The 24480-nt window shown below is 41.2% G+C and overlaps 1 protein-coding gene across 1 annotated transcript; it reads right to left on the bottom strand.

Annotated features, from left to right (window-relative positions):
* Window positions 1–265: 265 nt before the first annotated feature.
* On the bottom strand, window positions 266–24480 carry CAPN6 (calpain 6). The gene is made up of 13 exons (XM_054471660.2): window positions 24319–24480; window positions 17749–17928; window positions 8222–8353; window positions 6961–7169; window positions 6260–6452; window positions 5502–5695; window positions 5163–5240; window positions 4871–5057; window positions 2895–3017; window positions 2529–2731; window positions 1832–1953; window positions 1327–1463; window positions 266–718 (listed from the first exon to the last, which is right to left on the bottom strand). The coding sequence occupies exons 2-13, from the start codon at window positions 17911–17913 to the stop codon at window positions 536–538; spliced, it is 1926 nt and encodes a 641-aa protein (XP_054327635.1). The 5' UTR covers window positions 17914–17928; window positions 24319–24480; the 3' UTR covers window positions 266–535.

The following is a 24480-nucleotide window of genomic DNA, read 5'->3' on the forward strand; positions in this document are numbered from 1 at the left end:
TGGTGGTCGTGGTTGGTGGTGGTGGCAGTGGTGGCTGTTAAGGGTTGGGGACTTAAAGCCAGCTCTGGCTGCTGGGTGAAATGCTGCTGGGAAGTCTATAGTGTTCAGTCAGGAGCTAGGATGTCAGGCTAGACCAGCTTGGCCTTGATCAGCCCTCCTCCTTCCTCAACATGCCCTACAGGGGAGATATATCAAACAACTGAAAACATCAAAGACATCTGTAGGGTGTCCAGCCTCTTGTTATTGTCCTGCTTGAATCTCACCCCCGGAAGCCCCAGAGATCCTTTCTTGGCAAATGTGTATGATGTCTAGATAGGACTGTCGCCTCCCCATGTCCAGCTGCTGGAGGTATATAGGTTATGTAGCTACTGATGCTACTTGGATTGGGAGGTATGGGGAATTTATCAGAAGAGAGGAAGAGTTAATTATTGTGAATCTCATTCTTTCTAAAGATTGTGAATCTTAACTAAGACCTGGCACCTGACGGAAAATAAAAGGGTGGCAAGCTTTGTCAGGATTCTTTGAGATTGGAGATTTAGAGCTCAGTGAGATCATCGCTGGAAATAACCTTGAAACTGATGTGGCCTTGCTTGACTTTGGCAGTTGGACCACCCTTCTTACGCAGGTACAGAGACTTCAGATCACGGCAGTCGCTGGGGTCAGCATCCAGAGTAACCTGCCCCAAGAACTGATCACAGAATTTTCGGCTGTTCCAGACCTGGAAAGACAAACGAAGGGGGTGAAGATGAGCAGCCCTCAGTGAGATTAGCCTTTGCCCAGTGACATCCAGATCTAATGCTGAGCTTCAAATGATTTGTTTTAAAACCAAGAGACTCTTCTGTCCTTTCCTGATAGCCCATCAGTTGAGGGGAGGATACCTCAAAGAATATAGATGAAAAGCCAGAAAACAGAATCTCCGGGTTGTTCTTGACCTGTGGGATGGTTACCTAAAGGCTGCTGGTCAGACGTATTAAGTCAGAAAAACTGCCAAACTGCAGTGATTCATCCTGACCTAGCCATGTGAAGGTCCTCTGAACTGGCATATGCTTTCCTCCATGGGACTTTATGATACGTGTGTGAACATGTGTACTGGTGAGCATATGGGCTTTTGCCCACAATTAAATAAAGGGAAGAGAGGAGATTTAGGATGGATGGTAATAAGGAAGTCAGTGTCCATGTTTGATGAGAAGAGTTTTTGAGTGTAAAACAAACCAAAAAATATGATAATTATTGCTCTGCATCCTAAACATATATAAGGTACTTGGGATCATCTAGTATCTGGTACAGAGTATGAGCCTTTCTGGCGACCCCTGTATACACTCTTACCTGTACTATAATAGGAATGTCAGTGGTCCTTCTGTAGAAAATGGCCTGGGTGTCAAAAATGGCATGAACTGTATTCTTCTGGACAGGAGAACGGACTTCCTCCTTTCCACATTTGATGACCAAATATGGGTTTACAGCTGGAACAAAGTGACATATGTTTTTAACACACCAATTAAAGTTCCTTTTCTAGATAGACAAGAAGGTATCTCGCTAAGCCAATTCTGGGACTTTCAGCATAGCACTCGAGCACCAGAATGACTGAGATTCAGCACTTTTATTCCCACTTCCCTTTCTTTTTCCATATTTTATATAGGAATATGAAAATGAATCTAATGTAGGCCTTGCCTGAAGTTGACATCCCATCCTCTGCCATGGTTGCCATCCATTCCCAACTTCTCTAGACTGAAAATATCGCTGGAGAAAATCATTTGTGATCATGTTTTCTAACTTATGTGCTATAAATGCAACTGAACTTTGCTTTCCCAGACATTCCTGCCATTCTTACTTTCATTGGCATACTTCTTCTCCAGGTCCTCAGCACTATGAACAGTGATCTGAGTAACTACTTTCGGGTAGCCACGAGCCAGGTTCCAGCAGGACATTTTGGGCATGTCCAGAGTCAGTTCCCTAGAACATCAAAATAAAAGATTGTCATCATATGATAAATATCCTTTGATGAAATAAGCCCGCCAAAGCAGACATCATTGCTGAAAAGCATGAGACATTGTGTGACTTAGCCCATTCCTCCTCAGATATGGCTTATATATATTTTAAGCATGCTTTCCTTTCTCCTTTCTTTAAGGGCCAGGGGATAAAGATCAAAGTAGGCAGGGCTGGGACAAAAAGGTGGCTTTGGTGATCCAGCACACAGAACATAATAGAAGAGCAGGGAAGAGTGCCAGCTGCTTAAGAAAAGAGGCCATCAGCCAGAAAACAGAAGACAAAATTGATGTGGAAGAACTTAGACTATAGGCCTGTTCCTCTTTAAGGGTAGCTCAGAGCTCTGAAGTTCAGACCTTCACTGGGGAATTTCCCCCAACCACCCTTTGAGAAATATTTTTACCACCATGATTTCAGTGAATCAAGTCTGATTTAAACAAGTTGTCCCGTTGAATGTCTGAAGAGGGGAGATGGGCGAAGGGGTTTAGGATTGGAAGTAAAGCAAAGAACAGGGGTTTGAGGGCTTGCGAAGGAAACTGAACCTGAGCTGGACAGGCACTTCAGAGAAGATTCTCAGAAGAAACTCGCTGGTGCGACCATGCTGGAACATGGTTGGGACAAGCACATAGTTGCCCTTCTTCAGGTACTTGCTCAGAAACACTGTGCGGGTGTCAATATAGGTGGAAGTCCCAGCACGCTCCTGGATGTAGAGGTGGTGGAGGCGGAATTTGCGGTTCATCTCCACCTGGAAATGAAATAGGGTAAAATATTCAATTCCACTCAAATCATGGTCTTTGTATCCTCCGTCTTCTTTATCCCTAGGCCTTCCATTCTTCCCCTACCCTTAAATCATCCTAATTTTTACTCTGTTTGCCTTCATTCTCTCTGCCCCAAATGCCCATTTTTACCTTGAAGAGCTCAAAGCCAATGATGTAATTGTCAGGTCTTCCCATTCGGCGGTAAGTGCGCAGGTCCTTCTGCTGCAGTGACATAATGACCTTGTGCCCATCCTCAGGGACAGTGAAGATGTACTAAGGGAAAGAGGCCACCACAGAGGTGAGTTAGCATTCCCATTTCAGATGAACCAGCTTAAATTTCAGGGAATAAAGCTTGTTATTGGGAAGCAGAGCCTTGAGTTCTTTTCTGGGCTTTCATATTTATCAGACAACAAGGTCTTGGATAATTCACTGACTTGCTAAGTGTAGACCATTAACACTTGCTTCTTTCTATGTCATTCAGCATGTGTTGAAGGACAACTTTATTCTTAGCCTTTGATGCCAAAGAGGATATGCTTTGTTCTAATAAGTTCTTGGTAAATTATTGTATTATTATTATTATTATTATTATTATTGTTGTTGTTATTATTATCCCTTTGTATTTAAATGCCATATATAGAAAAATTTGGAATCCATAAAGACAGAAAGGTTTTTATTTGACTCAACCTGACACTACAGCATCACCCTGGGCTAGCCTCCTATTGCCAGCCAGACATATGGCTTGTGGAAGGGCTCCTTGGAGAATTGATGTTTTGCTACTGCCACTTTAAGGAAGCTACAAGCCTGTGTCAGAGACTTTCCAAACATCATCTGGGGAATCACGGTGCTATTAGGAGATAAAACTAAAAGGCATCAGATTTTTCTCTCTGTCTCTGTCTCCATTCCTCTCTCCCTTTAGAAGGAAACATAAAACAGCTACTCAGGAGGCTAAGGCAGAAGGATCCCTTGAGCCCAGGAATTCAAGGGTGCAGTGAACTGTGATCATGCCACTGCACTCCAGCCTGGGCAACAAAGTGAGACCCCATCTCTAAAATGAAGGAAAGAAGGAAGGAAGGAAGGAAGGAAGGAAGGAAGGAAAGAAGGGAGGGAGGGAGGAAGGGAGGGAGGGAGGAATTAAAAACAGATTCTGAACTAAGGCCCCTAAGTTCAATCCTGTACATACATATAGAGTGAAGCCATTTTCCCAGCTTAGTATATGTGCCTAATACTTGAAACATTTCCAGAGTTGTAAATGCGGGTGAGGTGGTGTGTGTTGGGGGAGATAGGATATTTCTTTAGGAACAATTAAGATGGGAAGGGTGGAAGAGCAGTATGAGTTAGGTGAATCAGCCCACTAGTCTCTATATTCTCCTAAATGCCTGACCAATGAAATCCATGGAAAGAAAAGACACACCCATGGGCAGTGAGGCAGCAATATAGTCAAAATTCTTGTTTTCTATGAGTTAGCTCATCAGCACATTTTGAGATGAAACCACCCAGGTTATTATAGATTCAGCCTTTAGATGTTTGGATTTTTTACTCTGGAGTGTGCGTGGACTTGACCCTGCTATGTCACCTGGAATAGCACTGTAACGGGAGATGGATGGGACGGAGTCGTTGACAGGGCAATGATTCAAATCCTGGGAAAAATGACCTGGATCTAGATGATAAAATGGAGGCATAATAATGGGGTTCAAAAGAGTCATCTGCATTAGAAAGAAGAAGAATATAGTAAATGTGCACCCCAGAGAACAGCTGGGCAGTAAAGAGAAATGAGGAAGAATTGAGAGAGCATCTCAAAGCAGATCTTCTCTCTCCAACGTGGGACCATCACAAGGAAGCAGGGATTGTCAAAGAGCCATACCAGACAATATGGCCAGAAGAGAGGCAGCCAGAGGAGGTGATTCAGATTTGATACTGCTGCCAAAGTCTGTCTCTGCAAAAAGACATAGTCTGCTGTGTTTTACAAGCACCTGAGACAATCCCTAGGGATCCTGATTGATGAATATTACACAATAGCTGCAAATGGAAGACTTGATGCTAAAGAACTACTCCAGAGATGACCAAAGCAAGATCTGAGTTCCTATTGACTGGATAACTTTGAGGCAAATAAAGTAATTGACTCAAACCTGGGGATTCTGCAGGAAGGTATCACGGTTGTTATAGCAGCCTCCTGAGCGGTTCATCAGGGGATCATCATCCACAGTCCAGCATCCCAACACTGATTCCAGCTCCTTTCGGCCAAAAATAGGGTTGTTCACATTGCGGCAGACATTCAGTTTGTGAAAGTTGCGGCAAAAGTCCTCCAAGCTCATCCTGAATGGAAGGAGCACAGGAAAAAAATAAAGATGGTATTTAATACTTAACACTGTAGTTCCATGTAGAAGCCCCAATTCCCTTGGTGCAGAAACCCCTCCTCACCAAAACTCTCCATCATCAGACATAACAAGCCCCAGGTTCTTGCGATCTGCTGCAGTCAGTTGCTGCCACTCTTCAGAACTGAAAGCAAATAGAAAAAAAAAAAAAGATAAACCATTATGTTTGCCATTGACTTCTCGTAGTAAGCAGGGTGCCAGAGAAACTGAACGCATGAGGCTCAGTCCTGCTTTATTTCATCTGCGGCTGGGTCACAGACCCCGTGCCTGACAAAAGCCCACAGATGTCATTGAGCGTTGACAGCACACTAGTAGTCTGGAGGGATGGGTCTGGGAGAACTACAGGGCTTTGGAGATGTAGCTGTGAAAGTGGAATGCAACTCACATTTCACTCCAGGGGCCACTCCATTCCTGTCTTCCCAAGGGGTTTCTCAGGCGAACCATATACAGCTTCTCAGCACTGAAGACTTCCACAAGTCTCTCTCCAAGACGAATTTTGCGAATATCGGTCATGGTATAGGTATGGCCCTTCAGCAGACCCCAATCAGTTTCAACTTCTTGCTCCTCCTGATTGGGAGACTGAGAGCAAAGAAAGATATGTGAAGGCACAGGAATTGGGAGACCCAGTCCTGACTCCTCTTCTTCATTAATTGGCTTAACCCAGTAGGATTGAAGCTAGTTCTCACACAGATGGAAATTTCATCCTGACACCCAACTTGAAACAAAAGCAGTAGAGGAAAATAAATAAAGAATGTAATATAACAACTCAAACAAGTCAGATTCAAACTATCCACTATAGTACATTAATATGAACTGCCATTAAATTTGATGGGGCAGATTCATTTATTGAGCAAGCAGCCATAACCTCAAGATCTAGAAGCAGAGACAAGAGGAATAATTTAGCAGAGGCTACTGACACCAGCCTGGATGCTGCATTGGTTCCATGTGGAATGACTGGTACAAAAGGATAAAAAACTAAAGCACCTCAGCTTCCACACCAGGACAAAATGTGTATTTTAGCTTTCCAAGTCCCATTAATAGTTTTTCATGGGTCTTCGGGTTAAGGGCGAATTTCCCTACTAAATTTTGTAGTCTCTTCTGCCAGGAATGAGTATACAGTGGTTGTTTTTCATGAGTACGAACCTCAATGGAACAGCAGATCAGACCACCTTTGGTAAATGTTTTGTACAGTTCTCCAAATAGCTTGTACTTCTCCTCAACAAGCTCCGTGTATCTTCCTTTCTGCATGTCAACAGTTTCAGCCAATGTGCCCGTGAAGTCCACAATAATATCAGTGATGGTCAAACCATCCAAGGCCTCATAACAGCCTAGCAGCCTGAGGGCAAGTATGCAAGGTTATCTTTGTAAAATTGTTTTTCCAGGTCAAGAACATCATAATCTAAAGAATCAGAACATCCCCTGCCTAGACTTTACCAGATAGCTTTTCTCTAGGTATGAAATGAGAGATGTTTTGAAATTATATTCAGAAATTTCTAGGCTTAGGCTATGTTGATCAAGGACAGTCTACGCAGAAACTTCTTTCTATGGGGAGATATGAGATAAAGAAAAAACGAAGTGATAATACCATGTGATCTGCAGATAGCAGGAGGAAAGGGTACCTGGGAGCAGGTAAGAGTTTAAATGGAAACAAGAACCTCTGATTTCTCTCTCATCTAAGATTTCTGAGAGCCAGGCCCAAGTGCAAAGCAATGCCTTGGTTCTGACTGACATCTTACCCAACTTAATCTCCAGGGTTGGGCTGGGAGAGAATGAGCTCCCAAAGATAAATGCGGCTTCCCTTTCCTCATGTACCCTGACAGCAGACTAGTCAATCCCCTCCTTACTTTGCATAAGCTTTCTCCAGCAGAGCATTCCAAAACTCATTCATGGAGGTGGAGAAAGAGAAGACCAGATCTCCGTTAATGGTGGGCAACAAGTCGTCAATCACCACTTCAGTCCATTCTCCAAAATGCCAGAAACGAAAGCGAAATATCCCAGCATATTTATCTGTTTTTTGAGGGTCCCATTCCTGTTCCTTATGGTTGGGAATTGTCTAGAAATGCAAGAACATTTAATCAAGTGTTATTCACCAGACCACATCCAGAAACTGAGATTACAATTTACTCCTGGCAAATCCACAGGGCAACAGGAAGCATGCCACATACACCTGGTTTGAGTCTGGATTGGAAATTCCCAGATATGGCATTTTGCCCACAACTTCTGCTTCCTCAGTTCAGTTTTGCTGAGGATGATATCACCATGCCTGTCTAAATGCACACAGGAGTACACAGTGTGGCTGGGACAACCAGTTAGTGGTTAAATGCTTTCCACAAATAATCTATAAACTAGATGTTGAGAAGCGGACTATGTAAACATATTCATGATTGCATGTTTAAAATGCAAGGCATTCTAAAGAGCAAAATCAATCAAAATCAAGGCCCATTGTAGTTTGTTTTTAAATATCCATTCTAGAGATTTTATATCAATTATATTAAATATGGATTTCATTTGCATTTTGAATACAATCATGTTAGGAATTTTTTTTGTATAATAGCTACACATTAATATTCCAAAATTATTTTTTGAGGAAAATGCTTTAACTTTGTCCCAAGTCAAGTTAACACTTCATTGCCTTGACCGCTACCTGAATGCTAAAATAATTTTTGTACTATTAATAATTTATTAGAACTTTTCAAGTCCTACTTCGGTATTTCTCACCTTTTCTGTTATTAATATGTATTAGTGACTTCCTGGCTTCTACTGACTTTATACCCCAGTAGGTACAGATAACATAATATGCAGAGATACTGAGTCAATGCACGGCAAATGATAACCAAAGATCAGTGAGCATATATGACAAAGCAAGTAGAGTAAAATGTTAATGGTAGAATCTAGGTGGGTATATGAGTGTTCACTATAAAATTATTTCAACTTTTCTGTGTTTGCAAAACTTCTTATAATGAAATGGAGGAAAGTTGCCTAGTTAATATCTCTGCTTTCAAGAAATACAACAATCTAAGAGAGTTATGAGCTGATTTTTTCCTAAAGTTATTAAAGAAGACAAGAAAGTGGAAACTGAATGAGGTCCCACAAGAGGGATAATACCTTTGTCCAATGAGACTCCTGAACAGCCAAACAGGAAAATGCAGAAACCATTGGCTTGTGCCCCAGTCTCCCTTGGGTCAGCTGGTGGTTGCTAATGTTGCCCACAATCAGATGGGGGTCATCACAGATGTCCTATGAATACAATAATTGGTTATATGAGAGTCTGGGAAGAGTTTCGCAAGAGTCACTGTGAGCTGAACTAGGCAGGACAGCCTTCATAGAGGACATAAGGTTAGGGTTGAAAAATAAGTAGGATTTCCATAGATGGGATGAAGGGAAGGCTGAGGGGATTATAAGGAAAACCAAAAAACAGTTGATCATCTAGCCCCATGTTTGGAAGTGGCAGGAGAAATGAAAGGAGAGGGTGTGATGAGATTGGGTGCCATGCGGTGGTGAGGGCTCTTAGACATAGCTATCATTGGGGTTTGGGAGAGTTTTCACCACAGCAGTGAACTTTCCAAAAAAAAATAATAACTAGGAATTAGTACATTACATTCTGATCCTATTTTGCCAGGATGAGATTTTCTGAAGCACCTGTGCTTGGAAGGGAGGTTGTATTAAAGAGACAAGGTCTAATGAAGGTTAACATTAATTCATCTCCTTCTCTAGTAAAATCAGTTAGGAGACCTTATAGGAAGCCCTTTTCTAACATAAAGCAAAAGCAACAGTGGTCTCCATAGCAACCAGATTTTTCTACATTTGTGGATGAATATAGATGACAGCAGCATTAATAGCAAGTGGTAATAAACCACTCACAGGAACACTTCAACCGACACTCTTCCCAGTGAAGGTCCTGAGGGGATCTGGGCAGAGTGGGGGCAGTATTTGTTTGGAATGTATGTGTGTATCTTCCCCCCAACATATTAACTGTGCCTTTCCCACTGGGAGTAGGAAAATGACACCTAAATGATACAATTATAACACAAAGTGATAGGGCACAGTAGAGTCATTTTCAAAGCATAATTCATGTCTAAAGGAAGAATCCCCATAATTCTCCTGATCATAGTCAGAATAGGATTCACAGCGTTGTTAACACCGGAGTTGACTAGAATTAGGCAGTTGGACAAGAGAGGGGCACGGTGGCATAACAGGTAGAGAGAAAGGCATGGGCAAAGGCATTGCGGCATACATGACACTACATAGTTGAAGACATAATTGGGTGACTCAGAGTATCAGCATTTGAAGAGTTCAAAGGCAGGAAATACCAATGCATTCTTGACTAGATGGAGAAAGCTTCATGAGGAGGCCATTGTCCGGTACCTTGACATTCTGCTTATGCAGCAGAAATAAATCCTTGTCTCAAATGGAATCTAGACGTATATCCTTTTTAAAAGTATTAGAGACAGCTATATTTTTCTGGTCCTCAAACCTCTTTTTTTAATGGCTATAATTCTCCTTGATGAAGGGTCTGGTCTACAGAATGAAACATTCCATATATTCTTTAAAAGCCAAAATAACTCTGGAAAGAAATAGGCAGGCATTCTGGGCAAAGACAAGTCCAAGCTGGAGATTAATTGGGCATCCCTCTGCCAAAAGGAGATGGCTAGATAGGTTGTCAGCTCTGGATTCTCAGGTCTTTTTTTTTAGATGCATGCCTGGTAGTTCACAACTACTTTTTGTTTTAGGAGAATTTTCTATCTTAAAAAATATTTTTTATGGGCTGCAAACTGCCTTTGTTTTCACTTGTTGAACATAGAGCAGGTATGTTGGGTGAGTCAAACCCTGATGTTCTTTTTCCTCTCATTGTTTTTTGCCTTTTCTAAAATGAAACTAAGCACAGTTTTTCCTCCCCAGGTCAGGTGTTTTCGTTTTATTTGGAGCAAGATGTCAAAGTATAAAATAATTTCTGGCCAGGCATGGTGGCTCTCGCCTGTAATCCCAGCACTTTGGGAGGCAGAGGCAGGTGGATCACCTGAGGTCAGAGGTTCAAGACCAGCCTGGTCAACATGGTGATACCCCATCTCTTCTAAATATATAAAAATTAGCCAGGCATGGTGGCAGGTGCCTGTAATCCCAGCTACTCAGGAGGCTGAGGCAGGAGAATCGTTTGAACCCGGGAGGCAGAGGTTGCAGTGAGCCGAGATTGCACCATTGCAATCCAGCCTGGGCAACAAGAGAGAAACTTCATTCCAAAAGTAATAATAATAATAATTTCTTTGACCTAGATAATACATATCATAGGTTCCTAACATGGAAAAACAATAAAGTGAACACTGATATATGAAAAAGTGTGCTTTTAGATTAGTAAGGCAAATTATTTGCTAGTTTTATGTAGAGTTATTAGTGGTTGGAGATACATTATGGTGTCTTGAATTTCCATAAGATTTTCATTTCACAGTAGGTATCTAGGCTTAGCCAACACTTTTGGCATGTCAACTTCTATTGAAGACATAAAGGGTCACATAAGTGAGCAAAAAGACATATAAACAGAATTCAAATTGAGGAATGGGGTAATTATCCTCTTGTTGACCCAAGATGGATATGATTATTATATATTATATGTGTGTCTATGTATATACATGTATGTACATATAATATATATATTAAAAGCTGGTCAAATTCATGAGAGAATGTAAATTTGGGACCCCCCCCAACAATGTTCCATTTCCTCTTATAAACTGGCCCATTCTCCAGTTATACTTTACCCCTCTTCATACGTGACTGCTATTTAACAATAGATTTAAAACATGACAACAGTCATAGAATGTCAAAACTGGAATGAATTTTGAAGACTATCTAGTAAAGCTTATTTTTCACATGAGGAAGCAAGCTGAGAGAGGGGCAATAACTTGCTACTCTGATCATCTAGCTAGTCAGCAGGAGACCTAGGCCTAAAGTTTTTAGTTTTTCAAAACCACATATGGCTAGAGAAAGAAGCTGAAGACCTCAGTCATCCATCCCTGTGCCTTTAGGCTCAACAATGGCCACCACATAAAGGATGGTATTGTGCAACTCCTCAGGGGCAGAGGTGCTACCACCTCTTTCAGTCATTCATCCCAATGTTTTATGCCTCTGTTTAAAACCTACCTAAACACTCTTCACTCTTTTGGGAAACTTACTTACCTCTTAGCTTTTGGTTCCAGGATAAATATCACTAATAGGCTTTAGTCTGCTCAATTAAATTCACTAAATATGAATCAATCTCTTACTATATGTAAGCATCGTGATATGAAATATGGGAAATAAATCCTTTTTTAAGCCCTATCTTCTGCCTCTTTAAGGAAGTGAGGCATTAAAAGACTAGAAAGTAGCCAAGGATTTAGAAAGGGTAAAAGGTAATAAGCCAATGCAAATCTAGCAGCCAAACAGACTATTTGGTGACAAATTTGAAAACAACAAAACGACTGTTTGTTGACTTCTCCCCTAATTTTGGACACACCGGATATCTTCCTATTGGGGTTAAGGATGTAAGACTTGAGAAATTTTTCTGTAACTCAAAGCTGAGATGCAGAGTGCAGATGGGACATTTCAGCTTGAGCCGTGCTGGAGTGGTAGGAATGGGGTTGGAGGAGAGGTCACAGCACACATATTCACAACATTTGAGTGGCTTAGGAGCAAGGAGGGATGCTGAGCCCCTAATGGCTCCCAGCTGTGTTGGCACAGTTGAAGTGATCATTTTGTCACGGCAAAATGATTTCTTAGGAAGAAACACACAACTAGGAAGTTGAGTACCAAGAGTAAAGCTGAAATGGTCCCTGCATGACCCCACTTCTGAGCCAAAACCTTCCATTAAGCAAAGCAGCTTCTCTAGGAAGTATGTTCTCTTAGCTTAGTCTTAAGGGACTTCTCATTGTCCTTACTTCATCCTCCTTCCCAGAGACCTCTGAGCGGGAGGGGGCATACAGTTACAAGTCCTGTAGCCCTGCACAAGGCACTCTATGTGACTCCCTTTTCACCTACCACATCCAAATTCAGCATTTTTTTTTTACACAGGTGAAATTTACTGACAATAAACATGGAGGTCCAGGGTAAACCGCAGGAACCTCAGTAAAATGAAAAGCTGCCCAGAAAACCAGCAGCCAGAATAGTGGAAACACTTTCAAAAGTGCTACGTGCAATCTAGCAGTAGTGAGGGGATAGGGGTGTGGACACCTACAAGTGAGGTCAGGCCTGCAGTAGGTATATTATGAATAATTCCAGGGTCTAAATAGTCCCAGAAGGCTCAGGGGCTAATTTGCACAGAACTGCTATTCAGGAACTGAGGGTTTTGTGAGCTAGTCCAAGCAGTTGTTATCTTACTTAGAAAATTGAACCATCCCCCAGATGGAGCATTTACAGGTGGACTTAGGCTCGGGGACCAATATTGCACCAGCCTCTCAAGGAGTCCACTTTTCCTACTGGGGAGTTTCAATTCTGCATGAAGATTTTGTTATCAATAAAATATTCTCTTCCTTCCTAACCCATCCAAGGAAAACTCAATATGGAGAATAGAATAGGATCTTAGGCCCAACCTCCACTTCCAAACTGGGCCACCAAGTCACTATGTAATCATTTTCTCACTTTAACCTTCAGGATTCTGCTAGGAGACTCAAGGCACAGATCCTGAACTGCTTTTTTGGGAAGAATTTATATATCTATGCAACGGAATACTGTTCAGCAATAAGATGGAATAAACTGATACATGCTACAACATGGATGACTCTTGAGAACATTATGCTAAGAAAAAGAAGCCAGTTACTTTTATGATTCCATTTTAAGTGAAATGTACAGAATAGGCAGTTCTGGATAGAAACCAAAAGTACATTAGCGGTTGGCTGCAGCAGGGGTGGGGGTAGGGTGGAGGGATTACTCCCTTCAAATGTGCACAAGGGATCTTATTGAAGTGATGCAGCTCTTCTACAACTGGGTCGTGGTAATGTTTGCACAACTTTAAATTTACTAAAAATCATTGCTTTGTACACTTAAAACAGGTGAGTTTCACAATATATAAATTGCACTTCGATAAAGCTGTTAAAGTTTGTTAATGCATAATTTAAAATAAATAGGACAGTTGGAGAAAAGACTATGGGCCTATTCAACTCTCTTCAATTGTGTAAACAGTGGAAAACACTTAGGACTACTCACATGGGGTGATATAGTCTCTGGGAAGAAAAGGAAATTCTTGAACAGACTAGGCCAAAACTACTATACCGAGGTGTTGCATTCAGCTGGTGGTTGGAAATTTCTATTAGCACAGAGAGAAAAGTGTTTCTTTCCTTACAGTTCCCTCATATGCTCTCTGGCACCCAAGCCTGTATATTCTGCTTCTAATGTCTTCCCTCATCTGCCTTTCCCTTCCATTCCTACTACCATAATTTTAATCCAGAGCCTCATTACCCTCCCACTCTCAAGCAGACAATGTAGTAAAATGGCCCCAGGGGAATGTATTCTCAACGGGAAGACTAGGCAATGACAATGGTAGCGAAGGCTGAACTTAAAACTTGACAGGAGAGCTGACAGATCTTGTGCAGGTGCCCTTTTTTCCTCCACAGCTGACAGTGCAAATTCCCATGAGGTTTTACTCCTTTTTGTCAGGGATTAGATGTGTCTGATTTTAAGACACTATTGTAGGTAGATATGAGTCAGTAAGGAAAAACGCCAGAGGTGGGTAGGAGGGGAGAGCGGCTGGAGGGAGGTGGAGAAGAGATTTTCTGTGGGAATTTGGCAGGCAGATTTCAGCCTAAAAATCCTACCGGCAGTCTTATGATCACATTGTAACTCAGTATAAGTTAGACCTTATAATTTATGAAGACTATATATGTTGAGCTCCAGGAGAATAGAAAGGTCCAGGAGCACATGGTCTCAGGCAATATACCTGTGTATTCAGAAAGCTAGGACAACAGCTGAGGCCAATAGATGGCTGGAGAAATTAAGAAGAACTTTCCTCTGGAGAGTATGGGCAGATGATCTGGCATTGAACAATTGCAAAACACTCATAATTCCTGCCATCTGAAGAGGCTCCTTAAAACACAGCAAAGAAGTGGCAAGTGGGAGGAGTGGAACTCAATCCTGCCCAAGAATGGGGTGAAGGGGGTGGCGCCAGGGCGGCGAGGGGCAGAGCTTGACTGGAGTCAGTTTGTTAAACTATCAGTGGTGTTTGCAGGCATGGAGGCTTATGAAGGCAAAAGCCTTCAACACAAGAAAGGAAAAAGACAGAAATTATCAGGTTAATCATGTTGCTTCCATTTTGGAGACTTCAGAAAATAGCTCCAGTTAAGTGTGCAGCTACATGGCATGCCAAGGGACAAGATGTCTGTAAGTTTCGCTGCAAACCAGGATCTCAACCTTGCCAATTAGGCGGGGGAGGCTAACGACTCATCTGGCCTTCCTGAGCCAATTCAGAGAGGCCCAGCTCTGTCTCTCAGCTTTCCTGATGGGAGGCCAGAGAACTTTGACGTGGCTCTTGACCACAGGCTTGGCCTCCACTCTGGCTGGGAAGGAATCCATAGCTTTTCGAGGAGGCTCAGATGGTGGTCCAGAATCTTGTTTTTTTCTCCTGCTCCCCACAAGAGGCCCCTTCTCCAACCATTCCAATCTATGGTAACCTCCCCTTCTTCAAAAATTCTACATGATTTACTGTCCATATGACTGAAAATAGCATTTCATACATCCAACATTCATTTCTTTTTTTAACTATTTGATAGCTCAATATCCATCTCCCCAACTAGAATGGGAGTGCCTCACCACAGACCATGTCTGTGTCTTGCACCAAGGCTGGCATAGAGTAGGTGTTCAGTAAATATTTCTCTAGTGACCCTCCCTTTGGGCTTAATAAGACTAAGCAAACACCATGCTCTCAAACGGGAGAGTGTTGAACAATTAATGGAAGTGTGGCATCAACACAGTGAAGAGGAATGTGAGAACTGACTGGAGGGAAGCTACCTATTTTGGTAAAAACAGGGGACACAAACAACTAACTCTATCTCCCTGATATGACAGCATGATAGAGTGAAAATTTATGCAGGCTTTGCAGTCAAATGCGGATGCAAGTCCAAGCTTGTTAGCAGACTGACCCTGAGCAAATACTTACCTTCCCTTAAAGATACAGTTTCTTTTTATATAAAGATATATAATGAGCATGTATCTACTGCTATTTTTTAAACTAGGAAAACAGAATTGGATCAAAGTAACTTTTAACATGCCTACTTTGCTAAGCCATGGTAAATAAGGGTAAAGTAAAATAATGTATAGAAAACTTCAAACACAGTATCTGGCCCATAGTAGGCATGTCATGACTGTTGATTCTTTTTCCTACCCATCCCCACTGTTCAGCCTCTCTCTCTGATTTTCTCTCACTTTAGAAGGGGCATTGTTTGCCTTAGAGGCAAAATGCCATGGTTGTTAAGACTTTTTCCTTCCCTGCTAATCCATCTAGGATTCAACCCACAGAATTTGGAGGATGAAGGCAAAGGACAATGGACTGAGCCAAGATAGAGGGTGAAGGATGTGTCTAAAGACAGCCAGTACAGGAAACACTGTCTGCTTGGTGCACATCTGGGGAATGGCTTCATGTTGGCTTGCAATTTTGCTGCCCACCGGATCCCCTCCCACCTCCTCCACCTCACCCCTATCAATCATCCCTTTTCTCTTCTGTGTCTTCAACCTCTTCTTCTATACTATCTACTTCTTAGCCTATAAATATGTTCAAGTCTGTCCTATTTCAGAAAGACACCTACCCAATACACCTCTCTTAATTTCCTGCTTCCTTTTTAGCTACTTTTGCCCTATTGACATCTTCTCCTTCATATCCAAGCATCAGAAAAGAGGGATGCCCCTTATTTATCACCATCCATTCATAAGAGTGGCTCCCAGACAACGTATCTCTATTTTCTCCATGTACTTTTGCAAAATAAAAAAAAAAAGCCTGTCTGCATACCAAAGTATTGGTTAGTGAATTCTGCTCATTTCCTAGATTTTTCTTGCAGGTCAGCTAAGTGATCCACTGGAATGTCAATAACTGCAGACACAGAAAGGCAGGAGGAGTGTAATTTTCCTTCAGACAGAGCGAACTTCTCCCAGTCTCATACTTTCAATGGTTGTCATTCTTTACAGGCAAAAACTAAAGATGTCCTTTGAGTTGCATAGTAAACAAGTCTTGATGTAACCGGTGTATTTTGACACCACATGGTAGCAACGTGCCTAAACTGAAGTAGCTCTTGGCAGAACTCCATTTAGGAATTTAAGCTGTGGAAATTGCAACTAAAAGTGATAGTTGGTAAAAGGGTTACTTGAAGGAGGAAAACATTGAGATGATGCCTGAGATGGTTCCGTAATAGTACGCAGAAAGGAACCTCATTAAACAGGACCTGAATGTCTTCAGGATATTATGAAGGTCCAAGAACTTGCATTTCACAACATCCTTCTGTGGCCTATATACCTCATCACCTACATTGAGAAGGAGTTCAGGTACAATATCCTTCTATCCAGTTATACCCTTTAGATATAGCAAGGTTGCAATTTATTCTCCAGACTCCATCATCCTATTGTTTTATACATTGAGCTCCTGTTCATGTAGGGCTAGTGAAAGGGTTCTGAAACCTGCTTTAGAGACACAACATACAGATGATGCACAGAGAACCACAACAACTATTAATAGTTACTACTAATAGGTGGTGAAAGACCTACAATTCTACTTGAAGCCCACTTGTCCAGTTGTGGGATGATACAGGTGACAGTGTCCATAGGGCAGCAAAGAAGCCTTCTTGCCCCCATGAAAAATTCATCTTCTCCCTTTAAAATTTGTCTCATTTATGCTCACTGTATAAGGAGTTTTTCTCCTCACTGGTCTGAAATTACATTTAAATTGTTATGACAGGTAAGTCAGTAAAGAGGCAAGAGCATAGTTGCTTTTTGAGTTACCATATTTACTCAAATGAACTTGCAAAAGAAAATAAGAATGGCATATCTCTCTGTTTTTTGTACAGAAATATTCATAGCATCTTTATGTGTAACAGTAAAAAATACTAGAAGCAACCCCAATGCCCTTTAGTGGGTGACTAGATGAACAAATTTTGGCATATCCATATCATAAATTACTACTCACCAGTAAAAACAAAATAACTATTGATACACAGAACACCTTGAATGGATCTTAGATTAATTTGCTTAAGGTTAAATAGCTAATCTCAAAAAGGTACAGCATATTTTTTTGTTGTTTTTTTTCTAAGTAAATCTGTCAAAATTTGACTAAAATTCAGGACTCCAAGCTAGAGCCAGGAGCACAGGTCCATGGAACTTTCATTGTAAAGTTTTCTTTATGTGAGGTGATGAATACGTTAATTAACGTGATTGTGGTAATTATTTCACAACGTATACGTATATCAAAACATCACATTGAACACCATAACAAACACAATTTTTATTTGTTAATTATATTTCAATAAAGCTGAAAAAGAAAGAAAGGAAGGAAGGAAGGAAGAAAAGAAGGAAGGAAGGAAGGTTAACTTCTAAATTGGTCTACACAGTAGGCTTTGTAAGTGAAACAGTGGATCAAGTAGAAGTATGATGAAGGAGGTCAAGGAGACAGAATGTGTAAAATGGAAAGTTACCTGGGGACGTTTCCACACCACCTTTCCAGGAAGCAGTCGGTTGTAGAAAAGAGAATCATTCTCAGGCAGAAATGTTGGATCACAGAAAAGTCTGCTGTCTTTGATGCATTCCTGCTTCAGTTCCTGGTATTTCTGGTTTTTGAAGAGCTTCAGAGGAGGACCCATAGTGTTGAACTATGCCTAGAATGAGGAAAATTGTTGTCTTTGAAGGAAGAATTTCTCAGGTCTTTTAAGGGTTACCTGAGATTAGACAAACAGCCGTCGTCCTGGTGACTTCTTCCCAGAGCTAGGCACTTCTAGTTTGGCTTTAAAGGAAACGTCACCGTTTTCAAAGAAAGAAGTGTCCACACTCCGCAACTAATTAGTATAGGGCCTTGGGTAAGGCACCTAACCATTTTGGGTCTCAGTTTCTTTATCTGTCAAATGGGGCAATATGGGCCTTAATCTTATTGGGGAAAAATCAATAATAAAAGTGAAGATTGTGAGTTAAATGCGATTCATAATAATTTAAAGAGAAGTCTTCCATTTATACCAGCAGGGAGTAGTTCAAGGCAGAGAACAACTTGAAGATAAGGGAAAAATCACTTTACTATAGTCAGAATAATTTGGTGCCCTGGAGAGTCACGCACTTTGTGCATGAGGGGAAAAGCAGCCTCTTTCCATTCCAGCAAGACTTTTTACACAATTTCTTCCGTCTTGTCATTTAAAGAGCTTTGCATTTTTTATTATTGGCCAGGAAGACTACCGCAAGAAACAGCTCAGCAGATGGCCTCCAAAGACAAGGAAAGATAGAAAGATTGTATGGCCTTTCTTCTTAAAAGTCTAATGTATAATCCTTTGCCTGTGATAAAAGGCAGACTCTGAAATTCAATTACACTAATTTGGTGGGCTATAGATTGTTATCCCATGGCAATACACTCTTGCTTTCTTTTCTTTAAAAAAAAAAAAAAGGAGGAAAAACAAAAACCTTACATGGCTAAACAGAGAATTCATATAGTGGCTCTTCAAGCAATGTCTATCAGAGTGCCCCACACTCAAGTGCTCTTAACAACTGGTTTTTAGGAAGATAATTTGAAAGGCAAATTTGATTTTTAATAGCTTTGGGGTGATAATAGGGTTTTCAGTGCTTTTTCTTGATTCACAAAGATTTGTAATGATTTTAATGATCCTCTCCTGGCATTCAATAGTAAATAAGAACGAGATTGTGAAATTTACATGGTGTCAACTATTTCAAAATGTATTTTAGAAATAACTAAAGTCTATATTCTATAATCACAGGAGGGTTGAAACAAAAAAACCTGACTAAGCTTCAGAATGTCTGCTAAAAAATAAGGAGAATACGTTAGCACTTTAAGGAGTATCTGTGTGGTATATCTGTGAGACAGTCGCTATTTTATAAAAAGTGAAATATTGATCAGACCTCTCTACTAGTTCATTTTATATCCTTTCACTATCACATTGAAATGCCTCACTGGTAAAGAAGTTTCCCCATTTGAAAACCACAACAATTTTTAATTTAAATGTTTGCAATGTTATTACAATGTTATTTGCAATGTATTTACAACAAACTTACCCTTTCTCTGAATCCAAGGAATAAGAAGCTGAGAATAACCACATTTTTTTCATAGCCTTATTTATTGGCAATTGCTTTCAAAATTGAGAGCTGTGGGGGCACTGCAAAATACTGATGTCCCTTTTTTCATCAGATTTGTCTGCTCACGTGTTTTAAATATTAAAGTGTACTTCATTGTATTTGAAAGCATGGATGGTATCAGTAATAATTTTTAGTTATGCAGCATCAGAGCCAACCTGAATGTTTGCCCAGACTCCTTTCTGGAGGCTGTTGCAAATGGATCCCAATTTTCTTGTGTGCTCAAACTTACAACAAACACTACTGCGCCTCTTGCTTTCCCTAGAAGGTTTGGTGAATTGCCAGAGCCTGGGGACTGTAAATGTGGAATAGCCTGGGGCAATTAGAATATTTAGTTTGCCAGAACCTCCTAGTCCCTGGACATTCTGGATAAATGAGTATTTCCTGTTCTGCCTTCAAAGGTCTTCCTTACTACTCGGTCAAACAGCAAGGCAGGCAAGATCCTGCAAAAGGAATCCCTGTTATAAAGAGGGCCTATGTACAGACAGAAGTAGCTTCAATTGAAAGGAAAATTAAGTTTGATTTTTAAAGCCCATGTGATCCCAGTAGACTCTTTCAGAGGCAGAATGTACAGCTCATATGGATAGATTACAGCTTGATGGAATACCTTTTGGGTCGGGGTGCCTGTGTTCTCGGGACACACAGTAAAGAAGAGCAGACTATGAGCCTGAACTTCCACTACAGTACAACTGTAGTCCAAAGTCCTCTCGGACTTGGAGAGTAGAAGTGACCTTCATGCGGAGGTTGCAGTGAGCCGAGATCGTGCCATTGCACTCCAGCCTGGGCAACAGAGTGAGACTCCGTCTCAAAAAAAAAAAAAAAAGTGACCCGCATTTCTGACTAGGCAACAGAACTGTGATCCATTTGCTCTGTGACCTTGTTCTCTTTGTGCCTCAATTTTTTCATCAGGAAAGTGAGGTTATCTACCCTGCCCCTCTTACACCATGGATGTACCTAATGAGATGGTTGGTGTAAAAGGAATTTTGAATAAGTAGAAAGTGATCCATAAATGTAAAGTATACACTGAAGCCCTCTCATTGCCTAGCATTGAGCTGGGCACACAAATGTTGTTCAAAAAATGTTTGTTGAACAGATAGATGTCTTATGTGGAGAATTAATGATTGCATGGCAATTTCTTGTTTGAAATGTGCATTTTACATTTTAGTTCGGGTTCTCATCACAGTAGTCATGTTTGATGAGATTATCTGTGCCCTTCATTTTGTATCTGCAGAAATGGCAGCTCAGAGAAGCAGTAGCTAGAAAATGGCAGAGTTAACTCAAATCCAGGTTCTGTGCAATGCCAGATTTGGTGTGCAGCTTTCCATCACACCACACTGCTTCTTTTGGTCACTGCCTTCTTAGAGAAAGGATTTTTTAGTTCAATGAGGAAATCCTCCAAAGCAAACATGATACTCAACTTTGAGGCATTCTGCCTAGAATTTATTGCCATGGTAGATACTGAAAAGGTTCTTTATTTTCATGATTTGATGTTCATGGGAGAATTTGAACCCTTTACATCGGAGGGTTCATCATTTAAACATCAGAAAACTTTTGGAAATCCAGAAATTTGTAAGTTGAGTTTGTCATAAACAACTTACTCTGTTGGAACGGATGAGTGCAAAGAAGGGAACGCTCCCTCCTTTCTGTTCTATTGCACCCGATGGCAATGGGGAAGGGAGAGCCCTTACGTTAAAGATTACATATTAGGAAAGTCAGTAGACAAGATAAAAGTTAGGGCTTTGAGTATAAACCCAGGGATTTGAGTATAAACCAAGGAGAGCCTCTAGCTAACAAAGGCAATGTGGACATTCGAGAAGAGGGACCCTGTGGCCTGAGGGCTAGTGGAATGAGTGGTTGGGTGAGGCAGAGCATGGGGCTTAGCACTGAGGTAATGGTCTTAGGCAATATTATTTTAATTCAGATCCACCACTTTGAAAAAGAATATGAGGACAACTGTGTCTGCCAAGGCAAAGGATAGGAGCGGGCCCAGAGTGCAGAAAGTTGAGAATTGCCAGGGAAGTTGAGGGAGACTGCCACGTAGAATGCAAGGCTGCAGTTTAAAGAGGGAGGTATTTTTTTTCTACTCACTGGACTGGAAAGCTTGAGGAAGCTAGGCAAGTCGTGAAAGCAAAATCTCTTGCTTCTTAACCTGCGGGTTAGCCTTAGAGCAAAAAGCATATTTTGCTCTAAAAAAACCTGATAAAACACATCCTGTCTGTGGTTCACAAGCCGCTTTGGATTTAGGTGAGTGGGAGAGAACATGAGGGAACTTAATGGGGAGAGTCAGAGAGGGCATGGCTGAGGCATTGTTCCTGCCTAGTTTCTCCTTTTCCTCAGTTTCCTCCCTGTTCTGTACTTGGAGCAAAAATCAAGATAAAATCAATAAAAGTTTGCAGACAAATTGACTACAGAAGACCCAATTCTGCCCTGGCATGAAGTAGGCACCACTTTTACCCACAGTCCACATCCCTTATCCCCACACCTGGGGATGGTATGGTGAGAGAAAAGGGACTTAGGAAAAAGTAATACAAATTCAGCATCCACATGGTATACAGAGAATAGTGCTTTTCATATGTACACAGGCAGAGTCATAGCTTACATATATGGGCACGCATTTAACCACAGGACTTATGTACGGCTGTTCAGATTCAAACTTCTAACCAGATATTCTGGGTCTAAAAAGGACCACAGAGATCCTCTGATCCAGCCCACTGCCTTATATAGGATGTACCTACTGGCCCAGAGAGAAGAGTCTGTTCAAAGTCATTCAAAGGAAAAAAAAAAAGGACACAATTTTAATTCCTCAATAACTTTATCAAAAAATAAAAAGCAATTCAAAATGATAAAAAGAGCACAGGTGGTTACAAGATCCAGAAACAAATCCAAAATATCACCATTTAGTATACATAACATCTCAGTCCCTCAGTTTCCCCATAGCACAATGGGAATATGTTAGTTTCCCTGTCTACTTCAGAGTGTTATTGGGAGAATGTAATGAAATTATGTATGTGAACATACTCTTTATTGTTAAAGATAAGGCTAAAGCAGGGCAGTAGTATTAGGAAGCACTTGTTTTAACAAGTTAAATTTCTTTTCTGTCTTTAGGGGAAACTAATGAAATTTGATCATGTGCTTTAAATAAGGCATGCACCAACATTTAAAAGACTAATATAAAATCGCCCCTCCACCATTCTCTACCCCTCCCTATTTCACCCCTCCTTTTTTGACTGACTTGCCCTTTTGGCCGAATAAGCCCATCCTATTTGTCTACTTTTCCATGCTTTCAAGAATCAAATTCCGATTTTATACAATGTTATGTTGGAAAGACTCTTAGAAATCACTTAGTACAACTTCTTTCTTTTGTTGTAAGGTAAAGGCACTTGCCCAGGGTTACGTAGTTAGTGACAGAGCCCACACTAAAACTGGGACCTCCCAACGTTTTTTTTTAACCACAATTTGTTGTAAGGTGGGGAGGAGGGCAAGCATGCAGACACAATATGCCAAGCAAGACGTTGCTTTTAAAAATTCATATTGTACTCTTCTCACAAGAATGCACTTAGAAGTTTTGTTTTTGAATTGCAAGCTGTCAGAAGGTGAGATGATTTCAAATCAAGGCTAATCAAAGAAACACTGTTTTGGGGTCACAAAGGGACTTTTTCTGCTTTTAATTTAGGAACTGAAAACTCCCAAGGATATGGAAAGCCTGCTTTTTAACCTATTCCTGACCATGTAAGTGTTTAGACTTTTTCCCTAGACTGCTAGGGAGTCTAAGGACAAATAAAGAACGCTGTTTGAATACAAAGTATTCACACACACCCAGGCACACACGTGCACATAAGCATGCTCACACACACACACAAACTTCCAGAGGAATAAAAGAGTTAATTAGCAGTCCACGAAGAATTTTTTTGTTTATTACTTCAGACGGTAAAGTGTTCTTACTTTCACAATAAAGATTAGCAAATGAGGCATTAGCTGAATTTCAATACACCAATAATACAAACCAGGATGTTTTATCCTGAAGCCAGAAGTAATTGTTAGGACAGCAGAATTTGCTGAGTTTTCCTATGTGCTTTTCAGCAAACTTACAGTTCCAAATCCTCAGAACTAATTGTTTCCATTACAATGCACCGCTCCTTTTTCCCGTCCCCCACCCAAAGCCAGCTCTGATCAAGTGGTCCAGTGAAGACCCTAGAACAGTGTACTTGGCCTGGGGGTGTAGGATGGAGCCCTATCTTGAAATCAAAGTTTAAACCAAAGCTGGAATCAGAGGGGAACAAAGCTAGGCCAGAGGCTGAAAATGGAATAGCCAAGATCAACCTGTCACCAGGGCAGGAAGACCACTGGCTGTGCAGACAAGGAGTTAAGATAGACTTGGCCACCACTTCCTCCTGTACAACAGTGCACAGTCTGCTCACCCTCCTACCAGAGTTCACAGGCCTTTTGCACACAGTGTGGCTCCAAGATTTTGCCCGCATTTCAATAATTTTCCCCCAGCTGTGGGTCAGCAGAAGCTAGAAGGAGGCCCTGAAAGGAGCTACGCTTCTCCCCCTCAACACCATCCCCTGTGATTTTTCCTCACTTACCAGGTATTTTGGGTAGCAGAAGGCAAACACATACACACGCACTCGTGTGCGCACACACACACAAAACTGACCAGATATCCCCAGAAAAGTTTTATTGCCAGACAACCACAATCATCACCCCACACACCCCTCAAAATAACCAACCAAAAATTCCATTATTTTTGAAGTTCTCAAACTGCTATTAACGGGCACGTATTTGATCCAGACAAGCCATAAAATATAGCTGTGGAGTTTGGTTAACTATAAAGTTGAAGTTTCTTCATCTTTCTTAGACGCTAAGTTATCCAGGAAATAAAACTCCAGGGTAAGTTTGTGAATTCCCTCTCTACTCACCTGAGTTATCCCAGGAGCCCTGCTGCTGTTGCTGCTGCTGCCGCTGCTGCTGCTGCTGCCGTTGCCGCTGCTGCTGTTAGCCAGGTAACCCCACTAAAAGTCTGTTCAGTCAGTGTGGCTGAACAAAGATTCTGGCTTTCTTAACCTGAAAACTATTTGGGC

This window comes from Pongo pygmaeus, chromosome X (assembly GCF_028885625.2).
Source record: "Pongo pygmaeus isolate AG05252 chromosome X, NHGRI_mPonPyg2-v2.0_pri, whole genome shotgun sequence".
Taxonomy (NCBI): Eukaryota; Metazoa; Chordata; class Mammalia; order Primates; family Hominidae; genus Pongo; species Pongo pygmaeus.